The 21,309-nt window shown below is 44.6% G+C and overlaps 1 protein-coding gene across 2 annotated transcripts in view; it reads left to right on the plus strand.

Annotated features, from left to right (window-relative positions):
* The window catches only part of BLK (BLK proto-oncogene, Src family tyrosine kinase), a 50,182-nt gene that overhangs the window by 11,127 nt on the left and 17,746 nt on the right, over positions 1–21,309 (plus strand). For both annotated transcript variants that reach the window (XM_021294174.2, XM_065055626.1), the window contains exons 2-6: positions 7,528–7,630; positions 10,352–10,400; positions 17,059–17,152; positions 18,166–18,264; positions 19,503–19,606. In XM_021294174.2, the coding sequence (XP_021149849.2) occupies positions 7,529–7,630; positions 10,352–10,400; positions 17,059–17,152; positions 18,166–18,264; positions 19,503–19,606 (448 nt within the window). In that variant the 5' untranslated portion in view covers position 7,528. The remainder of the gene's footprint in view (positions 1–7,527; positions 7,631–10,351; positions 10,401–17,058; positions 17,153–18,165; positions 18,265–19,502; positions 19,607–21,309) is intronic.

Genomic DNA, 21,309 nt, shown 5'->3' on the forward strand with positions numbered 1-21,309 from the left:
TCGAAATTTGAGTTGAAATCTGGGTTGAAATTCTGGTTGAAATTCCAACCACTGCAGAACTTGCCATCGAGCAATACAGTTTCATTATAAGACCTCTCACACCTAGAAGAACCCCAGAGATGCTACAGACACCTAAAGAGATATGCATGCTTCTCCTGGCCCCATTCTCCTCCTTCCCCTCTCCAGTGCACCCCACCTCCTTGTGCTGCAGGACCTCGGGTCCTGCAGAGCCATCCTCAGCAGATGTCCCACAGGGCTGGTGCAGTGTCTGGGATGAGCTCATGAAGGAAGCGTGTTTAAGGGAGGTGGGATATGCAGTCTGCCCTCCTGCTTGTTCCCCATGATGGGAGCCTGAGCCCTGGCTATGATTCCTGGCCCACAGCCTCTTGCAGTTGAGCTGAGCACCTGCCAGGTGCCAGAGGATCTGTTGGAGAGAGTCCAGAGAAGGCCAAAAAAATGATCAGAGGGATGGAACAGCTCTGCTATGAGGGCAGGCTGAGAGAGTTGGGGTTGTTCAGCCTGGAGAAAAGAAGGGTCTGGGAACAACTTATCATGACTTTTCAGTACTTAAAATGGCCCATAAGAAAGATGGGGACAGACTTTTGAGCAGGGCCTGTTGTGATAGGACAAGGGGTGAAGGTTTTAAGCTAAAGGAGAGGAGATTCAAGCTGGACATGAGGAAGAAATTGTTGCCCCTGAGGGTGGTGAGAGCCTGGCCCAGGTTGGGTAGAGAGGTGGTGGATGAACCATCCCTGGAGACATCCCAGGCCAGGCTGGACGGGGCTCTGAGCAACCTGAGCTGGTGAAGATGTCCCTGCTCATGGCAGGGGTGGCACTGGGGGAGCTTTGATGGTCCCTTCACACCCAAACTGTTCCATGATTCTATGATTCTATGATTCTATGATTCTATGATTCTATGATTCTATGATAAGAGTGTGATACCCTATGTAAGCAGCTATTTTTCCTCCAGACAGAAACTTTTATTATTTCCCCCCACCACCCTCACCATCAGCCTTCTCCCTCAGGCTGTCTCAGCTCTTCAGAATGGCCTGAAACAGCCAGATTTTCTGTTTAGTTTGTTTGCATGGACCAGGTTCATCTGCAAAGCGTGACCTAAGAAAGACAGCAAATTCAGGGCAGGTTTAAATTGCAATGGAAATGATAAACTGGCTAGATTTTAATTGCAGTGAGTAAGAGATCCCCAAATAAGCCAGTGGGCTCCAGTCTCATTCCTGCAATGCATACCCCTTGCCAAGGAGTAAATCACAGCGCTCCTGGATTTGTCCTCTAGCTGCCCTGAGCTGGCAGGGGAAAACTGTTGTCAAGACCGATTTGGTCACACTGGCTGTGCTCGAAACTGGGGCCTGCAGCAACACAGCACCAACATCAGCAGGAGAGCCTGGCTGCTCCTGGGGGTTTCCCTTCGTGGTCCCTCAAAGGCCTTTTACATTCACTGGAGTATTTGAAAGAGGTCTTGATGGAAGCACAAATGCAGCCCGGCTTCTTTATCCAGCAAGGACCAGGAACAGATCATAGAATCATAGAATCATTTTCGCTGTAAAAGACCCTCAAGATCATTGAGTCCAACTATTAACCTCACACTGTCACTAACCCATATCCCCGAGAACCTCATCTATGCATCTTTTCAACCCCTCCAGGGATGGTGACTCCAGCACTGCCCTGGGCAGCCTGTTCCAATGCCTGACAACCCTTTCCAGGAAGAAATTGTTCCCCAGATCCAATCCAAACCTCCCTTGGCCCAACTTGGGGTTGTTTCCTCTCAGCCCATCGCTTGTTACTTGGAAAAAGAGATCAATGCCCACCTCGATCCAAGCTCCTTTCAGGCAGTTCAGAGATCAGAAGGTCTCCTCTCAGCTCCTGTTCTCCAGCTGAACCCCCCAGGACCCTCAGTCGCTCCCATCGCACTTGTGCTCCAGCCCCTTCGCCAGCTCCATTCCCTTCTCACAACTCGCTGCAGCACCTCAAGGGCTTTCTTGGTGTGAGATGTCCAAATGTTCCAACACAAGGCTCTGCTCCAGCGGTGCTTTTGCTGCCATTTGGATGAAGTCTTTGTGTTGGAGAGAGGATGTGACTAAATGTCCTAGCACTCCCCCATCTTCAAAGAGGATTGGAGAACATACCCAACAGAAGCAACCCAATAAGGTTAACCTGGAACTTCAGGAGGATCAAGGTCCAATAGAGATGGACACAAGCCTTTGCTAACCACAGGGTTTGGAGACCTGCCTCACACTTGTGTTTGGCCTATTTTGAGTGCCCAGGGTGGGCTAAAACAAAGAGGACAGTGTCAAATCAGTCCTGCTTGTCGTACTTCTCTTGCTGCAGTAGATCAGAAGGTAGGATGGAGGTACCCAGGCTAAAACAGGTTCTGGAAGCATGGGCTTTTTGCCCATCTCATCTTGACGGTAAGCAGTCCTGCACCATGGGCGCACCATCTACTGCGGTTGGCTGGTTTCCGCTACCGGAGCAAGAGAGCTCAAAAGTTGTTTGTGATGTGAATGCAGAAATGTCTTCTGCAACAGAGATGTGGATGACGCAGAGAAACGTCCTTGGGATTGCATGGGTGGGCGTGGGGAAAAAAAAAACAAGACAGAATATAGCAGAAAAGCAGAAGTCTTGGCTCATTATTTGCCTCACCCCCATGAAACTGTGCCATGGAAAATAGGTTAAGATGCGAGAAAGCCAATAGTGTTTCACTGTGAGGGCCGCTCCAAAAAAACCCCCAAGCACAGTGAAACCTCAAAATTAGCCCCCTTTCCGTTCATATTCTAGGGTGGGTCCAACAAAGTTTTTTCATAGTTCACCAAGATTAAATATTTCACTTAATTTTAAAGTTTCAGAATGTCTTTTTAAAGAAAACACACTTTAAAAAGAAATAACATTGAAAACCGTAAAAAAAAAATGCTTTGAAAATGCAGAGATAGAAAAGTATAAAGGGTTTTAAATTCTTAATTTCTCTTTGTGTGTCCTCCTTCTACCATAAAGAATTGCACAAATCAATTCATTTTGGATACAATAATTGATTTATGCCAGATTTGCATTTTTGCATCAGAAAGGAGCAAAAACGTTTGGTAGAGAAAAGATTTCCCCAAGTTCTATACACATCCCAGATGCAGTAAATTCTCTTTTTTCCTCAATAGTAACAGCTCTTCATTACATTTCCTGACCTGGCACCCTTGGATTGCTTTGCAAGACAAAAAAATAGAGAATTACTGAAGATCTTGCTGAGATCAGATACTTAAATGGGAATCAAGATTTGCTGCTGAAGGGTGTTCTAGAGTGTTCTGTTCTTCTGTGACTACTTTCTACTATTGTTGGGGTTTGGTCAAGTTCTTTTTACCTTTATTTTATGTTTTTTTTTTAATGTTTAGAAGTTTTTTTGCTAGGAGGTGGTCAGAAAACAAGTGTGCTGTACTATAAACAGCACTGACCATGTAGAAGGTCTGTCTCAGAGGCAGAAGGTGGAGGTTATGGCCACTGTCCTCTAGAAGGACACAGTGGCCAAAGTCTTGCTGAATACCCCTTCCTGCAAATGGGAGGGCAGAGAGACCTCCTGTGAGGATACACACAGCACTGGGTCTCCAGCTAACATCAGGGGGACTTCCATAGCCAAAAGTTGATGCTCAGTAGGACCAGGCTGTGTGAGGAGGAGCTGCAGCGGTGTAGAAAGTCCTCATGAAAAGGGGGAAAGAACAGAGCAAGAAGCATCATGGCTTTTATTTGGTGAGGAGTGAAGCAAATGTCTGGTTGGTATATTGTACCCTCACTTGGCACTGTAAAGTTAATGGTTGGACTTGATGATCTTGAGGGTCTTTTCGTACCAAAATCATTCTATGATTCTATGATTCTGTGATTCCATCTTCAGAAGATCTCCCCTTGACCTATTGGTGCTGTAGCATCTGTATCTGCATCCAGCTGTCCCTAGCCAAAATGTGACCTCAACTGCCCTCTGAAGGTTACTAAAATTACCTTCTGTTCTCCTACAACAGAGGACACACAGCAGGTTTTGAATATCCTATACAAGCACCCAGTGGGCCTGTGACCTGCCTGTCTGTCCCACACATGTTCAGAGCTGGATGCTACATGGAGCTCAGCCATTCTGGTGTCTGTTGATTCCTTCAGCAAACGCTTGCTTGACTCTCCCAGGAACACTTCAATGTCAATTATTTTAACTCAAAACTTATCAGCAGCTAAGCTGGACTATTTTTTGCTATAAATGTCGAGCACACGGTAAAACTTTGCATTGCGTTTTCTATTTTGTTTAATTTTGATTTCTGGTTGCTTTAAAAAGAGCTTGTTTTATGAATCTTCTTTTTGAACTTGCATAAAGTTGAGGAAATTAGTTTCCCCGCTCTCGGTTATTAAAAATATACAAACATTTTTAGATGTGAAAAACTGTAAATTCACAAATGGAAATTTTCATGCTTTTCTGAGTTATGTTTTCTCCCCACTGCTCTTTTCCACCAGGGGAAGAAAAAAGAATATAAATCTGGGAGAAGTATCAGTTACTTTTCTCAAAATATTTTAGTGAAGCTAATTTCACAAAAGCAATCAGAAGCAGAAATACCATGAAACAATATACATGCAACTCAGCCACATTAAAAAAAAATAAAAATAAAAATAACTTTTTAAAAAATGAGAACTCCATCGACTGTGGGCTGGGAGCTCACCGGCAGCTCTCCACATCTGACAAAATTTTCTACAATGCTGTATTGGGATATTTTTTAGCAACAGCCGACATGAAGGGTGGTCATGTTGGCTGCTGAAGGCTGCAGAGATGACCTGGGAAGCATGAAGGGTGGATGTGGTGGTGACCATGAATACCTAGGGCTGTGCTGATGTCTTTATGTGTGGGTGGGAGTGAGTGACCTTTGTGGCAGACTTTTCGCTGGTTCCATTTCCCACCCGTGCTGGGACATGCTGTTCAGTTCTCTGTGCTGCTTTGCGCCGACATGTCTTCAACACACGTGTGTGGGGAGAAAGCTCAGGTGTGCAAATGTCCGGAAATTTGTTGCTGGTCTCAGCATGGTGCATAAAGTGTTGCAATGTCCCCCTGGACACAGGAGCACTGTGGAGAAATGCACAGGTTAGGGCATGGTCCACACTCCTCTCAAACCCTGTAAGAGCAGTTGGGATGGCCACAAAGCCTCTGATGGGACTTGCTGAGGTTGACCTTCCTCCACACCCTTTCCTACTCCCCCCCATCATTGCTGTCACTGAGAGCAACTCAAAACCCCAAAACGTGCATCCACCATCCTGCAGGAGGTCCATCAATCCTCTTGTAAGATCATCCTGGTGACATGACTGGTCATCAGAGCATATTGCTGAGCTGTGGTATATCTCATATCCCGTAACTCTGACCAAAAGATGGCAATTGCCACGTTTGTATCTCTCATTTGGGAGTAGAGTATATCAAAGATCTCAAGACTCTCCAGTGAGATAGTAACAAAGACCATAGATAGATGTCCAACACATAGGTAGACTTTGTGCCTTTCATGGTTGGTAATGAGTGGTATCTAAAACTGCTCTATCATCCATCCTCGACTTAAAATGATACTTTGAACTTCCCTGGGTGAAAAGGCTACTCCAGCTCTTCTCACTTACCATCCTGACAAATAACACCACTCAGAATCAGAAATCATGGCACAATGGTATTTTCCACCAATTTGCAAGTAGAAGAGCAGGAAAGGCTAACTTAAGATAACAAATTGCGTGCCATTACATGACAACCAGATCTCCTAAGTAAAGCAAACCCTGGTTGCAACCTGGAGGGAAGGCTGCCAAATTAAAATGAACTTGCCACAGGATATGCAGTGGCTGATTCAGTGGGTGAAACTTCTCCGTCAACTGTGTTGTCAGTTCTGAGACCTGGGTACAAATGGATGGGCTCAGAGAAGGTTGGATAGTGAAAAGAATTTAATTGCGGGGAAAAATGCGTGTTGGACTATCCTGAAATATTTCACCAATTCCTTCCATTTTGCTCAGTTTATCAGTGAAAACAGAAATGAGGCAGAAGGGAAAAGATATTTTAAAAAAAAAAAAGAATACCTTAAAATATTGAGGTGGCTCTGTTAAAAGCCTCATTTCAGAGTTCCAGTTTTTAATATATTAGATATGTACTAGAAAGCAAAAAAAAAAGTTGTTTTTAGTGGATTTTTTTTTACTGCAAGTCTGGTTTGCTGGAAACATTTTAAACACATCTGTTGTAATCTGACTATCACAACACAGTGCCAGACTGACATTTGTGGGAACTGACTAAGCACATTAGTCCCTGGACCACCAGTCCCCAGTCCTCCACGTTCATCGCAGACATTGAGGTATTTTGACAAGAAAAGTGGTCAACTTGTCTTTTCTCATCTACAATTTGGGGTTTATTTTTGGTTATTTGTTTGTTTTTTACCTGTAGCTCGCAGCTTTCAGTGCTTTTGGTGTTGGGTCAGACTTTGATGCTGGATGGTGTAGCAACAGCAACAGTATTTCAGTAATGCTGGCTTCAACCGCTCCCTAAATTTTCAGGGGGCTGAGAAGGCTGAATTTGCCATGGTTTGGCCATTTTGGCTACCCAAATCCAGCATTGTTCTAGAATTATTAACCAAAGCTGAAACTACATTTCTGAGCAGATAGTTAAACAAGCCCTCAAGTGCAAGTGTGGAAACCCTAGTGCGGACCAGAGATCAGTCCATGGAAAGGGTTTGATTCATTTGTGTCCAGTGATCTGAGGTGTCTAGGAGATCTGAGACAAGCACATGGGATTGGGAAGCAAAATTCAAAATGTATGGGAGACCTATACCTTGTGAAGGCACATCAAGAGGTGCTGGGACATTGCACATGGACAAATGAGTCAAGCCCCAGGCCAATGTTTTACAGGTTGGATGGATACAAGCTATGCCACATTTGACTCCTTAAGCTTCTTGTGGTCCTCCAAAGTGTGGCATGAGGTCTCATGCCTTTGTGGACAAGCTGAGTGTGTGTCTGTGCTCCTTGAGCATGAGGAATGGAATGAGTAGGGCTTGCTCTTGGTCCAGGGACTATGTGACCCTCCTGAATCCCTGGTAGACCTGAAGATCTCAGCACAGGAATATTCACCATGATCTCCAGCATCCCCTCTTCCCTCCTTTCATCAGTTCGTGCATGCAGCATCACTCAGCACTGGAGCAAGTTTACTCAATGCCAACTAGGGTTTGCTGCATTGGAGAGGGGATGTATCCAAAGCAGTTATTTGTGCTATTTTTTTTCTGGTGACTTATGGTGCCTGTCTGAGCTTCATCTGCAAAGTCTCAAACACCAGATTTGTGTGGGAACAGAAACTATGCAGTTCACAAGGCCCAAGGTTGCAGGAGGACTGTAGACAGAATGATTTTAGACTTTTCTCTCCATTGTCCCATTGTCCTGCATTCTCATCTTCTCTAACTTGTTCCTCATTATTAGAAGATTGTTTTTACCCTCAGTTTCTGCCCCTTTCCCCAAGAGCAGTCTCACTAAACAAGTAATTTCTGGTCCTCCTTCCAGGATGGGGTTGCTCGGGAGCAAAAATCAGCTGACGTCCAATGAGAAACACCCCTCTGGAAGCAACCCAAAACACAAGAGTAAACCTCTTCTCACCTCACCCAAGGTAAGCCTGCAGTTTTGTGTCCTTTTGGGATCCTCTACAACCAGATTAGTGTCCCAAGCGATGCAGGCAATATCTGTGTGTGCCAACAGGAGACTGAGTGCTTCTATTTCCTAAAATCTGGTCATCAATTGGGAAATGTCAAAGGGTAGAAAACAAATATTTATGCCTGGCTTTCCCTCAGAAGCTTCTTTTTATGGGGTGAACTGTTATATCAGACTTTTCTTGCTCTAGGCTTTTTCTCTGCCAAAAAGGATGTCATTTGATCTTTGGGGGTATCTCATGGACATGAAAATTATCAGAGGGCTAGAGTACCTCTGCTATGAAGACAGGCTGAGAGAGCTGGGTTGTTCAGCCTGGAGAAAAGAAGGGTCTGGGGAGTCCTTATTGTGGCCTTTCAGTACTTAAAGGAAAGATGGGAACAGACTTTTGAGCAGGGCCTGTTGCAATAGGACAAGCAGTGATGGTTTTAAACTAAAGGAGGGGAGATTCAAGCTGGACATGAGGAAGAAATGGTTCGTGCTGAGGGTGGTGAGAGCCTGTCCCAGGTTGGGCAGAGAGGTGGTGGATGAACCATCCCTGGAGACATCCCAGGCCAGGCTGGATGGGGCTCTGAGCAACCTGAGCTGGTGAAGCTCATGGCAGGGGTGGCACTGGGGGAGCTTTGAAGGTCCCTTCCAACCCGAACTATTCTATGATAATTGTCTGAGTGGGCTAGGGATGGTGGTGCTCTGAAAGGCTATGGCGTGCTGAGCCTACCATGATTATTTGCATGTGCTCGTCTGGAGAACAGGGCAAGAGACAGTGAGAGAAGGTGCAGAGGCCACTGCCCCGTGTGCCCTGCATCACTTGGTCACAAGAGCTCCAAGCTGATCCCCGTATCTCTTAGACAGGGCTGCTGCCCTCAGCAGTCTGCAACCCAAGCTGATGCTGCTGACTTGGTAACAGCACAAAGATTGGTCAGATTCAGGCTAAGATTCAAAGCTGCAAACCGCAGTGGAAACTTTACCATCGGGGAAGACAACAGGTTCACGAAAGAGGGTCTACAGCTAATGTGGTGCGGTGAGAATCAGGAACCCTGAGCATCTGCTGCTCCCTTTGGATTCATATGGCCCCTCCCTACATGGACACAGATCAGGAAGACATTGGAACAGGATTTAGGAGACCCCAAATGACAGACTCCTTGTTTAAACCTGGGAAATCGCTCTGTCTGTTGCTGTGCAGAGATCGTGAAGTCATTTTCTCATTTCTTGCCCTTGTCAGCACTGCATCCAGCAGCCATCACAAGAGAAACTCTAGGTGGAACTCTCAGATGAAAACTATCTCAGGTCTTGGGTGATGAGAGGGTGGAGGAATTGCCTGTAATTGTTTTTGATGACAGGTGGAGATATTTTTCACTCCTTTAGTTTAATTTCTGAGTTCTCCCATGGTTATGGAGTCCAAATTTGTGACAGAAGACATCAGATTGACCAAGAGGATGTTTTATTCCTAAATTTCCTTCTCTCCAGCTCACTGGAGAGCAGCTGCTATCAGTGTAAATACAGTATCACCAATCACCTTCTGACACTCACTTTTTCTTTTGCCATGGGCACTAAGCTCTGACATGTCAGACGAAGTCCATGTTTCTTTCAATTAAATTAGAAAGGACAGTGGGTGAGCAGCTCTCCCACCCCACACTGTTACCAAGTAGGAATCAAAGAGTGGTGTGAGCTGAAAACAGTAGATGTTTTTAGTTCAGCATCTGTAGTTCACTCCTTTTGTATGTGTATAAAAATACCTGGCAGTGGTCAAACACCCACTACAGTCACTAGGTACTGTGTCACCAAATTACAGAATGGTTGGGGTTGGAAGGGACCTGTGGAGATCATCTGGTCGAACCCGCCTGCTAATGCAGGGTCACCAGAGCAGATCGCACAGGTTGGTCCAGGCGGGTTTGAATGTCTCAGAGGAAGAGACTCCACACCCGCTCTGGGCAGCCTGGGCCAGGCTCTGGCATCTTAAAGTAAAGACGTTTCTCATTGGACTGATAACAGGATTGGCATTTGGAGTTGGGTAGGGGCCAACAGAGTCCACCTGGCCATTGCTGCAGTATTAAGCTCTTAGCCCACAAAAAAGGTGGTTGATCTGACTCCAGCTGCTGGTTAGGAGTGGTTTGTGGTTGGTTGGCCACTTTCATGGCCTGGGCCAAACCAAACTAGAGACCATGTCAACATTTTAAAAGTGTGCCTACATGAGTCGCAGTACCATGCTGATTTTTAATTTGCTAATATAGTCATGGCCTCTGTTTATTGGGCAAAGGATATTTCATGAGCCTTGGGACAATTATGCAAAGAGTATCCTGGGTTTTCTGCCTCAAATAATATTGCAGTTGTAATTTCTCAATGGAGCCATTCATTTCTCATCCCCCATTGATCTGAAATCTGGCACCAGCAAACAAGAGTTAGATAGACCAGGGTCTAAATGAGTGGGTAGCAGATTTGTGCTTTTATTCAGAGGGAAGCCAAGGATTATTCAAGCCGACAGCCACGACAGTTATGAACACATCACGGCAAAATGTTCTAAAACTATCACGACACATATGGAGCCAGATGCAGGGACTACTGACTAACTACAGTGGGGTCTGGACCAAATTCTTACTCATTTGTGGAGCTGAGAGCAGGTCTTCCTGCAAACACAGCGAAGTAATAAATTACTTTTTTTTTTTTATTTCTATTTCTATCAAAGGGCAGAGAATTTATCAACATCCCTCATCTAAACCAAGCCTCTGTACAAGGTAAGATTCTTAGCTGAATTGCTGTTTTCTTCACCTTCCCTTGGGGTTTTGCAAGGTGGTGGTCCCTCAGCAGCAAGTCTTGAGAACAAGTCGTCATGTTGCAGGCGTGCGGTTTCTGTATCTTTAGCATTGCCAGGAGGGGAGTTTATCAGTGTGTTTTGGAAGATTCAGTTTACATCACTAACTGTTTGTAGCTGCCAGTTCCCCCTGCTTATCAAAGAAATTAAAAGGGAAAAGGACTCCTTTTTCACTGGTTGAGCAAAGTGAAATCTGAGACATCAACTGTGTGAGATTTCTCAGTCTGCAGCGTGACAACTTGTGGATGCTGCATCCAGCCGGCTGAAAATTTCAGAGAAAATAGCAGGAATCAGAGAGCCCAGACAGACTACAAAGAGCATGAGAAGAAAGGAAAGAGCATAAAATAAGGATGCACAGGGCCCCTGCGTGGAGACTGTTTGTTGGCTTCATCCACCTCTGCAATTATCTGCAGGTCACAGATGGTGTTTGGTAGATGATTTTATCAGAAAGCCCTCGGCTACCTCTGCCCAGACTCCAAGTGCAATTTCTATATATTTATGTCAAAGAAGTTTCGCAGATTAAGGAGAGAGAGAGGGAGAATTAGAAGAGGGAAAAAATAGGTGAAGCTTGGAAGAAAGCAGTTAGTAACACACAAAGGTTCCTCACATGGGTGAAAGTGTAGGATTAGGGCAGACAGGACATGAGGAAAGGAAAAAGTGGGGTGACAAATAAATGGGATGGATGAAACAGCAGACCTAGGTCTTATGGATGATGAGGGAGGGTCTCTGCTGTGGGGCAAACAGAGGAATTCCTGCAATGTCAAGATGTTCTTCAAAGTCGATGTCATGGAAATCGGGTTTGTGGGAGGTGTAGCTATCCAACCATGTGAATGAGGGTGCATTTCTGTTGAAGCACCGTTTTTCCAGAAGCCATATTTTCTTCTGCAAAATTGTTTTCATGGCACATTTCCAAGTTGCTGTGCTTTCCTACCTCCACAACCGAGCAGACAGTGCCAGTTTTTCACAGGTTTTTATCAACATTCTCACTCTGGTGGGAAGCACAACAGAAATTATCTTCAGGGAGGCAGCTTTTACTTCTGCTTCATGCCAGAAGACAGAAGTGGGAAGATGCTAAAAAACGAGTTAAGTAGCATGTTGACCATTTTCAGCTCTCAAAAATATTTTGGTTTGTCAGATTCAGTTCCAGTTTGGGGGGAATATTCACACTGGCAGTCTGGGGAACTTCTTATTTTTCTGTACCAGTGCCTGAGTTTCCAGAAATGATGTTATGTCTGACTCTGTCCTGTGTATCGAAATGGGCTGATAGGAACCATGCAAGATCTTTGAGATATCTGGGAGATTCTTATGAAAGAAGGCAATTCAAGTGAATTGACAGAGGAAGCACAAAACCCAGACAATTCAATCATATGAAAAAACCAAATACCTGAATTATATCCTGTGGGAGCACTTCAAGCTCAATCAGGCAAAATTATTGACTACGGAAGTATACGGCATGTATTGTAAAATCAAAACCTTTTTCTTACTTTTTTTTTTTTTCTTTTTTTTTTCATTCCTTGCCATTTTTATTTCTAATCTTGGTGTTGTGCAACTTGTTCCACAGTTTCAAGCTTTCTCACTGCTGCCTCATAAATTATTTAGTTATATATTTATTGTTAACAAACCCCTCATTCCTCCTGACTACTTAGCTTAGTTGAAGTCAATACAAGGAGTCTATACATCTGGATTTGACTGTGGTGTTGGCAGCATTGCCAAGCAGTTTTGCACCTGGGGTGGGTTCTTCCATCGTGTGAGTCTCTCTCTCATTTTATCATGGTTCTCCAAGCACTCCTGGTGTCTTTAAGGCTGAGTCTATATCTCTATAGGGTCAAAACTTACCTTCAGTTCTGCACCTCTAAAGCTCCTGGCACAGCAAAGTATCTTCTGATTGAGGAACAGCAACTTCATACAGCTCTTTTCACTTGCTTTTGGCTAACCATAGTATGATTTTCAGGGGTCGGAGTTAAGCACGCTCTGGAAATTGAGGTTTTTTGAGGCATCTCAAGATTGGCATCAAAGCCCTTAGTTGTTTTTATTGTTGTTCCCTGAATACGGATTTGAGTTTGAAAGAAATGCTGTCGGAAACATGGTTTTGAGCTTAACTGGGAAAAGAAGGGGTTGTTTCTACTGAAAACACTGACCTTTCAGTGAGAAATTAAAACTTCTCATCAAAAATGGGCATTGCAAATTAAAAGTAAGAGCGGGGAGGAAGATCAGAGGGAATTGCCTGAAGTATTTAGATTTCCCAAAAACAAAGTCATGAGTTTGGGTCCAACATGATTTTATGAGGAAAGCAGAAGTTATCCACGAAAACATTCACTCTGTCAAAACATAAGGTGGAAAGGTATTTGGCAGAAAGCACTCTTGCCGTTCAAGACTGGATGTCCTAGGAGATATCTCCCACATTGTCAAATCTGGGCACGCTGGCCAGCTGGGAGATGCAGCAGTCCCGGCCCACAGTATTCTGTATCTCCACCGGTGGTATCTAATGATGTTCCTCTCGGTGACAGCAGCAACAAGGCTGGTGCACCACCAGACACCTTGTGTTTTGAAGGCATGCTTTTCTAGCACAGGTTTACCTTGGTAAACCATCCCATGCTGTGCTGAAACGGAATGCTGGACCCATTTTCAGCAGAAGTAACTCACAGTTCAGTGCACCCAACTGGCAAACACATGTTCTTCACCCCAAGATCATCCTAACATGGCTCTAGACCAATTCATGGTCCTCTGGGACACTTTAGCACAGTCTCAGCGTGGCTTCATAGCAGTGGGATGGTTGCAAAGACCTTCATGATGGGGCAGCAATGGGGAGGCTGGTTGAATTATTTCCATTAAGCCATCAAACTGGCACTCAGCCTATGCAAACCCAGCTGGTATCTGACTTCCCTGACAGCAGCTCTGAGCCAAGATGTATTTGGCTCGTAATCAAAGTGTCGGGGCTGCCGGCACTATCTGCAAAGCAGTCACTCCTAGCAGCCTCGACGGCTTCTCTGCCGTAGAGGCACTCATGACCTAACTCGATCAAATGGGCCAAGAAAGTTTTATCGACGCTGTTTCTCAGTGGGGTGACAGACTTGGAGACGGGAAGAGTCACTTTCATCATGAGATGTCAAGTCTCGCTGGCTTGAGCAGAGAGAGATTTTCTTCTGGCTCCCTTAAGTGTGTGGTGTTTCTCCACATGTGTGTTGAGAAGGGGATAAGAGGTGATCATAATATTTTTTTCAGCATATAAAACCTTTTTGTCCTTGCTATATTTGCTCCTTTTTATTTCTCCCCCTTGTCCTTTTTGCTTTCGGTTTCATTTATTTGTACCTATATCAGTTGCTTTGAGATCAGAACTATGTTTTTCATTTTATTTTCTAGAACACACAGCCACTCTGTGCTCAAAAATGTTTACACTTTTACTTCTGTTTTTCAAAGCTATAGTGCGACCACTGCGTTGTCTTGCTTCTAAGAGGAGCAGAACAGTGCATGTGGATGAAAACATTTGCTGTGGACACCTTTCAGTAGGCACATGCCCCAAAACCTTTTATGTCAGAGAAGCTGCGTGATAACAACCTCCTCAAGTAGGCAGCAAGAGTTTTGGGTGCAAACGCTTTGAGATCCCTCAGGGGGAAGCCACTAACCATGTAAGCTATTTTCAGACCTTAAAGCCTTCTCCCTTGTGACAGATCAACCTTTACCCCATACGTAGGAGAACGTGAGGCTCTGCTGAAACCTCTCCTGGATTTCCAAGTTCCTCCTTGCAAGCCTGGAGGGAACTGCTCAGAGCTTTGGTTTACAAAGCTGCATTTACCCCACACTGACCCTTTCTCCTGCCTCCTCTCCAAATAATCGCCAGCAGAGCAGCGATCGGTCCTTGCACAGACACAAAACTCAAGTACCCCAGGGACATGTTATCTTGCGATGACAAAGGGCCAGTCTGGCTCTCTTGCTGGTGGCTTTATTTGAAAAGGTCACACAGAGACCGTGGCTTGACCGTCTGTCTTGAAAAATGCTATTTATAGACCATCCATCGCTCTCAACGCATTAATTAGGCTACGCAAACTAAAACCTTTCCACAGCAAATGGTCGTCTTTATCTTTTTTCTTTTTCTTTTTCCTTTCTCTTTTGCTTTTTTCTTTTTCCTTTTTCTTTTTTCTTTTTCTTTTTCTTTTTCTTTTTCTTTTTCTTTTTCTTTTTCTTTTTCTTTTTCTTTTTCTTTTTCTTTTTCTTTTTCTTTTTCTTTTTCTTTTTCTTTTTCTTTTTCTTTTTCTTTTTCTTTTTCTTCTTTTTCTTTTCCTTTTTTCTTTTTCTTTTTCTTTTTTATTTTTCTTTATTATTTTTCTTTTTCCTTTTCTTTTTCCTTTTCTTTTTCTTTTTCTTTTTCTTTTTCTTTTTCTTTTTCTTTTTCTTTTTCTTTTTCTTTTTCTTTTTCTTTTTCTTTTTCTTTTTCTTTTTCTTTTTCTTTTTCCTTTTCTTTTTCTTTTTCTTTTTCTTTTTCTTTTTCTTTTTCTTTTTCTTTTTCTTTTTTTTCCTTTTCCTTTTCCTTTTCCTTTTATTCTTTTTCCTTTTTTTTCTTTTTCCTTTTTCCTTTTTCCTTTTTCCTTTTTTACTTTTTCTTTGCTTTTTCTTTTTCCTTTTTTTTACCTTTACCTTTACTTTTATCTTTTTTCTTTTCCCGTATTATTTCCTTTTTTTTCTCTTTTTCACTTGTTGCTTTTTTTGCTTTTTATCTCATTTCTTTTTTTCCATTTTTCTTATTTTTTCTTTTTCCTCTTTATTCTTTTTTTTCCCCTTTTTTATCTCTTTTTCCTTTTTCTCCTTTTCTTTTTTCTTCATTTTCCCCCCTCTTTTTCTTTTTCTCTCTTCTTCTTTTCATTTATTCTATTTTTCTTTATTCACCATTGCACTTTGGTTTGATTTTTACGTCAGTGTGTGTGTGCTGATACTCCTTATAAAATTCGATCTGTGCCAAAATAGCTGCTTGTTTCTGCTTCAGTAGCTGTGAGCCCGCAGATCACATGTGAACGGTCGCACAGTCTCTTGGACAGCAGCACCAGCACAACCCAGGCACGCAAAGGCAGCGATTCAGCTCCAGCCCGCAGAGATCTGCAACCTCGCAGCACATGTACCAGGTGGCAGTTTGCCACGCACAGCACAGCCTGTGTGCACCAGAGACTGAAAGTTCATTTTGCTGTCCCGAGGTTTAGGCTCGATCAACATAGCTGGAGTAAAAGCAATGTGTTAGGGTTGGGGATGAGGATGAAAATCTGCTCAGAGGCTCAGTTCAGGTGGGTTGTAAGAGTGGAAAGCAGGTCCAGGGAGGTTCTGCCCCTCTGCTCCTCTCTGGTGAGACCCCCCTGCAGTGCTGGTCCAGCTCTGGGTCCTCAGCACAGGACACACATGGAGCTGTTGGAGAGGGGCCAGAGGAGCCCCAGAAATGATCCGAGGCTGGAACAGCTCTGCTGGGAGGACAGGCTGAGAGAGTTGGGTGTTCAGCTGGAGAAGAGAAGGCTCTGGGGACACCTTAATGTGGCCTTTCCATATTTAAAAGAGGCCAAAAAGAGAGATGGATGGGGACAGACTTTTGAGCAGGACCTGTTGCAATAGAACAAGGGATGATGGTTTTAAACTAAAGGAGGGGAGATTCAGGTCAGACATGAGGAAGAAATTGTTCAAACTGAGGGTGGTGAGAGCCTGTCCCAGGTTGGCCAGAGAGGTGGTGGATGAACCATCCCTGGAGACATCCCAGGCCAGGCTGGACAGGGCTCTGAGCAACCTGAGCTGGTGAAGATGTCCCTGCTCATGGCAGGGATGGCACTGGACGAGCTTAGAAAGTCCCTTCCAACCTGAACTATTCTATAATTCTATGAAAATGGGAGACCCGGAGTACCAGTTTTGTGGTCTGAAGTATCTGAAGTGCATCAGGGCCAGAGGGAGGGAAGGGGATCCTGGAGTGTACACCACCCCCATGGGAATTTCAGCTGAGTGGAGCAGCCTGGTGCTATAGGAATACTGGGTAGAAAGCAGCAGCATGACTTAAGTGTGGCAGCCCATCTGCAAGGAATAGTGTGCGAAAGGGATGTCAAGGTACAGTCTGAATTGAGAGCATCCAAAGGGAGAGTTAAATCCTGGAAATGGGCTTGAATAACAGAAACTGAGACAGCTTCATACCTTTTTCTACCAATAAAGCCTCATCTTTTTTGAGTCAAAACCCAGAGCCACCTTGGGAAATGTTGCTACAGCAGTATTCATTTACTGCTGTGTAAAACTCAGGTCAAACACTGACAGGTTATTTATGACCCTTCTTATTCCACATAAACCCTCTTTTCTTGCTGACACATGGGCTTTTGTGGATAGGGGGGTCTGGAGTGCTTTAAAAACACATCCACAGGAAACACCGCGGTGAATCAGCTTTAGTCCCCGAGCAGAGGTTGTGGTTGGCAGAAAAGCTGGGTTGGTGGAAATCTTGGCTTTTGAAGGATGTGGGGGTTGACATCCCCTCTGTGCAGGGGGGTGAAATGTCCCACCATAAACCCAGGTGTGCACCACCCCCTCGGCAGGGAACCAGCTGGATTCAATGGTGCTGTTTCTTCTTTCAGATAACTTAATTGTGATTGCACTGTACGATTTTCCTGCCTCAAGTGACCGTGACCTGCAGCTGGTCAAGGGGGAGAAGCTCCAAGTCCTCTCCAAGTAAGTGACCCACTGCCAGAGGGACGTTCGAAGATGAGCATGGTGAGGCTGGGGAAGGAGGGGACCTGGGGTTAGACACCAATTCATAGCTCACCAGAGCCAAGCCTGTGTCTTAAATTTGATCCAGAGTGTGATTCCGGGTACTGTCTTCTCTCTGCAAACTGGAGAAGGTGACGCTTCCATGCTTTCCTTGGGTTACAGATACTTTGGGATTGGGTAGTGTCCCTGACTGGATACTAAGGGGACCTTCTTCACTGTCAGTGTGCGTGGATGCAGAAGTAGCATAAATAACAACAATAACCTAACTCCTGTTTTGTATTTTGTGCTGATGGTGCTTTTGCAAAGGATGTGGGTTGGGTGTAGTCAGAGGAAAGGACAGAATCGAGCCAGAGAGGCTTGTGGTTTCATTTCACCTTCTTCTCAAGCTCACAAGAGAAGAGGCAGCAGGTAGTCCATCTGCCCAGTCCATAACAGGGCAGAGGTAGGTTTAGGTCCCCTGGTCATTTACCCTTGTAGGGTTTCTTCATCCTTGACCTCTCTGTGAGGTGGCCTCCAGAGGTGACATTTCTCACCCAGATGCCATGAAACCCATGGGGCAGGGGAGACTGGTGGCTTTTGGTTACAGCTGGTGGCTGAGTGGGTGGTGGTAGAGCAAAGCAGTGAGGTGTCTGGCAGAGGAAGGAAGGAGCAGAAAGGAGGAGCTTGGATGACCCTGTGCAAAAGATAAAATAAACCCACAGTGACCCAGATTTCCCCCCTCTCACCTGGGGCACGTAGCAAAGGTTTGGGTCTGTGGTCACTTTGTGCTTCCTCTGCATTCATGAAAAGAGACTGTCACCTCCAGAAGTCCGTGAGAGACAAACAGCCTTCAACCTGGTAGTCCTGTAGAGTGGATTAAGGAGTCCTGGCCTATTTGCAGTGCTCAAAACCCCCAAAACCATGTTGTCCCCACAACCGTATCTTGTGAAAACTCCTCTGGGCACTCACCCTTTTCTTCTCTACTTTCTTCACAGCGAGGGTGACTGGTGGTTGGCAAAATCCCTCAGCAGCGGGAGGAAAGGCTACATCCCTAGTAACTTCGTCGCACAAGTAGACAGTTTGGAAGAGGAAAAGTAAGTGTGAAAACTTATGAATGGTGGACACTGATGCAGGGCTTTCCTTTCCCAAAGAGTTCAGTCTCTCAATAAACTACAGGGACAGCTTTACTTGACAGGAGGAAGATGTTGGTGTTGGGCCTGATGGCAAGAGGTCTTTCATCATCCCCAACAACGCTGCCTAAATGTTCAGGAGAATCTTGGGGATGCAGATCAAGGAGGGTGAGGTTGCTATGGAGAAAGTAGGAAAGACTCCTGTCCCATTGATTGCACCCACCAGGGAAAATAAGGATTTAGGGGAAAGAACATAAGTTTATGTTTACACTGGTAAATTAGCAGTGTCAGGGATCATCCTCTGGCCCCACTGGGCCAGTCCACCCACACAAATTGTGTTGAACTTTCTCAGCTCCAAATGAGTGTCCATATGCAAACTGGGACTGGGGATTACTGGGGAAGGGTGAGCTGATCCAGGTGTCAGGTGTGCCAGGGACCACACCAACAGTTGAATGGGGCAGACAACTGAATACCAGCACCCAGACCCACAGACTGGTGCTGTTTGTTTCATTAGCTCAGATGCAGCCTCTGTGTTTGGCTCCCTGCAAAGAGGATGGTAAGAAAGACTTGAGCCAAAAGGGTTTATTACGCTTGTAATAAAAACAGCAAAAGAAATTGTTTCCATGACTTATTCTCCTCTATGGCATTTAGATAGAAATGATTAGGTCCGCTTGCAGTCTTCTCTTGGAGGGACACAACCATCACTGAATCCAGCAAATATTTAACAGAGCACAGGAGTGTAGTTGACACATAAATGTTCTTTGTATTCAAAGAGTACAATGAAACAGGAATGGGCATTTTATACTCAGGCTATAGCCCATGTATCTGCTTTATCTGCAGCCTGCGTGGGCACTGCTCAGGGTTTACTCACTTGCCAGGTGAGCTGTGGCTCTCTGCATGACTTGGAGGTTGAGCTTTCATTTCTCTTGTGTATGGGGTGCTGTGCACACCATCTGCTCTCTACTTTGGCTGAATTGCTAGACTGTGAAACAAGCCCAAAGTGACCTAAATCTGGTGTTAATCTACTGAGAACTGTCTATTACTGGTGCTTTCCAGCAGATAAAAAACTATTTGCTGCTAAAAGCAACCCTCACTTTCAGAGTGTAACAATAACAATAAAAAAATAACTAACTGGAAAGAATTTGGATATTTTTAGAGCTTTTCCTTTCTAGACAACAATTTTGCCTTTTCTTTTCTCCCAGGTGGTATTTCAAAACTCTGAGCAGAAAAGATGCTGAACGGCTGCTGTTGTCTTCTGGTAACAAAGTTGGCTCTTTCCTTGTCCGAGAGAGTGAAACCAGCAAAGGTGAGATCCTCAGAGCATGGATAACTACTTATTATTGCCACAGCTTGGAAAACCTTTCAGACCTGAGCTGCAGAGTTAGCTGTGACAGCATTTCTTGGATCTGGCTGGGCAAAATAGTGCTTACCAGGCTCAGCGGGGATGTAGAAGTGAGCTGGGCATTTAAAGGGCAAAGATTGTGTTGCTTGTCTTCGTAGTTCAGGCTGTGGTAAGGGTGGCTCTTGTCACCATAGTTCATGGCAGAGATGTAGGACCACAGATAAGCAAAAAAGACTTTCCAAAACAATGTGTAAGGCATTTTTCTTCCTTTTCTCCCCAAGGAAATGTTACTATATTTTTGGCAAATTGAAATTCTTTTAGGCACTCTTGAAGAAACATTTATTCTGCTTGCAACAGCCACTTGCAGAATTTTGGAAAAAGTCTTTTGGTGAAACATTTTCCTGGAGGAAACAGATTTTTCCTGATAGTCTGTAGCAGGGGGAATTAATGCAAACCAAGACTTTTGGAAGGGGACTGACTGGAGCAGGAAAAGTGAACTTCATCCACTTTCCTTCCCTATGAACATGGCTAGCTTCTGAAGACATGATCCAATGAGGATGGAAAGGGCAGAGCATTGTGGTCGCTTTTTTTTTGAACAGTGGATGTAGCTATTAACCATAATACTTAACTGTGTAGTTGCAGTCTGGAATCCAGTTTAGGTTGTCCTGTGGGAATTTCATATTGTTTCTTTCCTACTTTTGTCTCCTTGCATCCTCTGGGCCAGTGAGTGTGCTTACAACATGGAGAAAATTATGGTGGACCCATGGTTCCTTTCTGAACCAGCTCCTTGCAGTAGTTCAGGAAAGTACCTCAGTCTTGTTGTGATTTTGTTTCTTTCCTGTGAAATGGATGTAGGAGTATTTCCTTGCCACACAGGAAAAGGTGATTTGTGCCTTCATAAAAGATCAGTAGAGACTTGGAGCATCCATCTGAAGTAACATGGGAGCTTCTTTTCCTTGATTTGCTTCCCAAATACTTCTACAGGGCCCTAGCCAAACAGTAAGCATGGGAACAGATAGACTGGGTCCTCCATCTTACAACTAGTTCTTGCTTATGGTTGCATCTCTTCTTTCTTTCTTGTTTTTGTTTTCCCCCATTCACATGGGAGGTCTTCAAGGCAGTGTCTGGCCCTTCCTCTGTGATTCCACCATTACCAGTAAATTAAATAGTGCCAGAGCCTGTATGCAACAGCTGGGTCATCCACATGGTCTCTGTGAAGGTTTTGCCCTGGTGTCAATAGTCAATTTTGAGTGCAGCTACTCTGTTTCAGAGGCTGAGATAGTTTCATGATGTGGATGTGACCTTAGGGCTAGACACCAGGCTCCAACATGGTGCAGTTTATTCACAGATGCAGTCTGAGCCCTGGTTATGTTACAGATCAGGCAATTTCAGCCACCTCCAACAACAGAATCTAGCAATGCAAGTAGAGCCAAACGGGAGTGTTGGTCTTGAACTGGTGTGTTATCTAATACGCTAAGTGGGGCAACCAGATGTTCTTCTTCCTGTAGCTCTCTCCCTCAACCATCAGGCAGGGATGATGTATTAGCATTATAGCAGCCTATTTGGACTCTTTTTAGGACAAGAGGAAATCACTGCAAGTTGCACCAGGGGAGGTTTATAAATTCCTTCCAGGAAAGGGCTGTCGGGCATTGGAACAGGCTGCCCAG

The sequence above is a fragment of the Columba livia genome, chromosome 3 (genome assembly GCF_036013475.1).
Source record: "Columba livia isolate bColLiv1 breed racing homer chromosome 3, bColLiv1.pat.W.v2, whole genome shotgun sequence".
NCBI classification, from domain to species: domain Eukaryota; kingdom Metazoa; phylum Chordata; class Aves; order Columbiformes; family Columbidae; genus Columba; species Columba livia.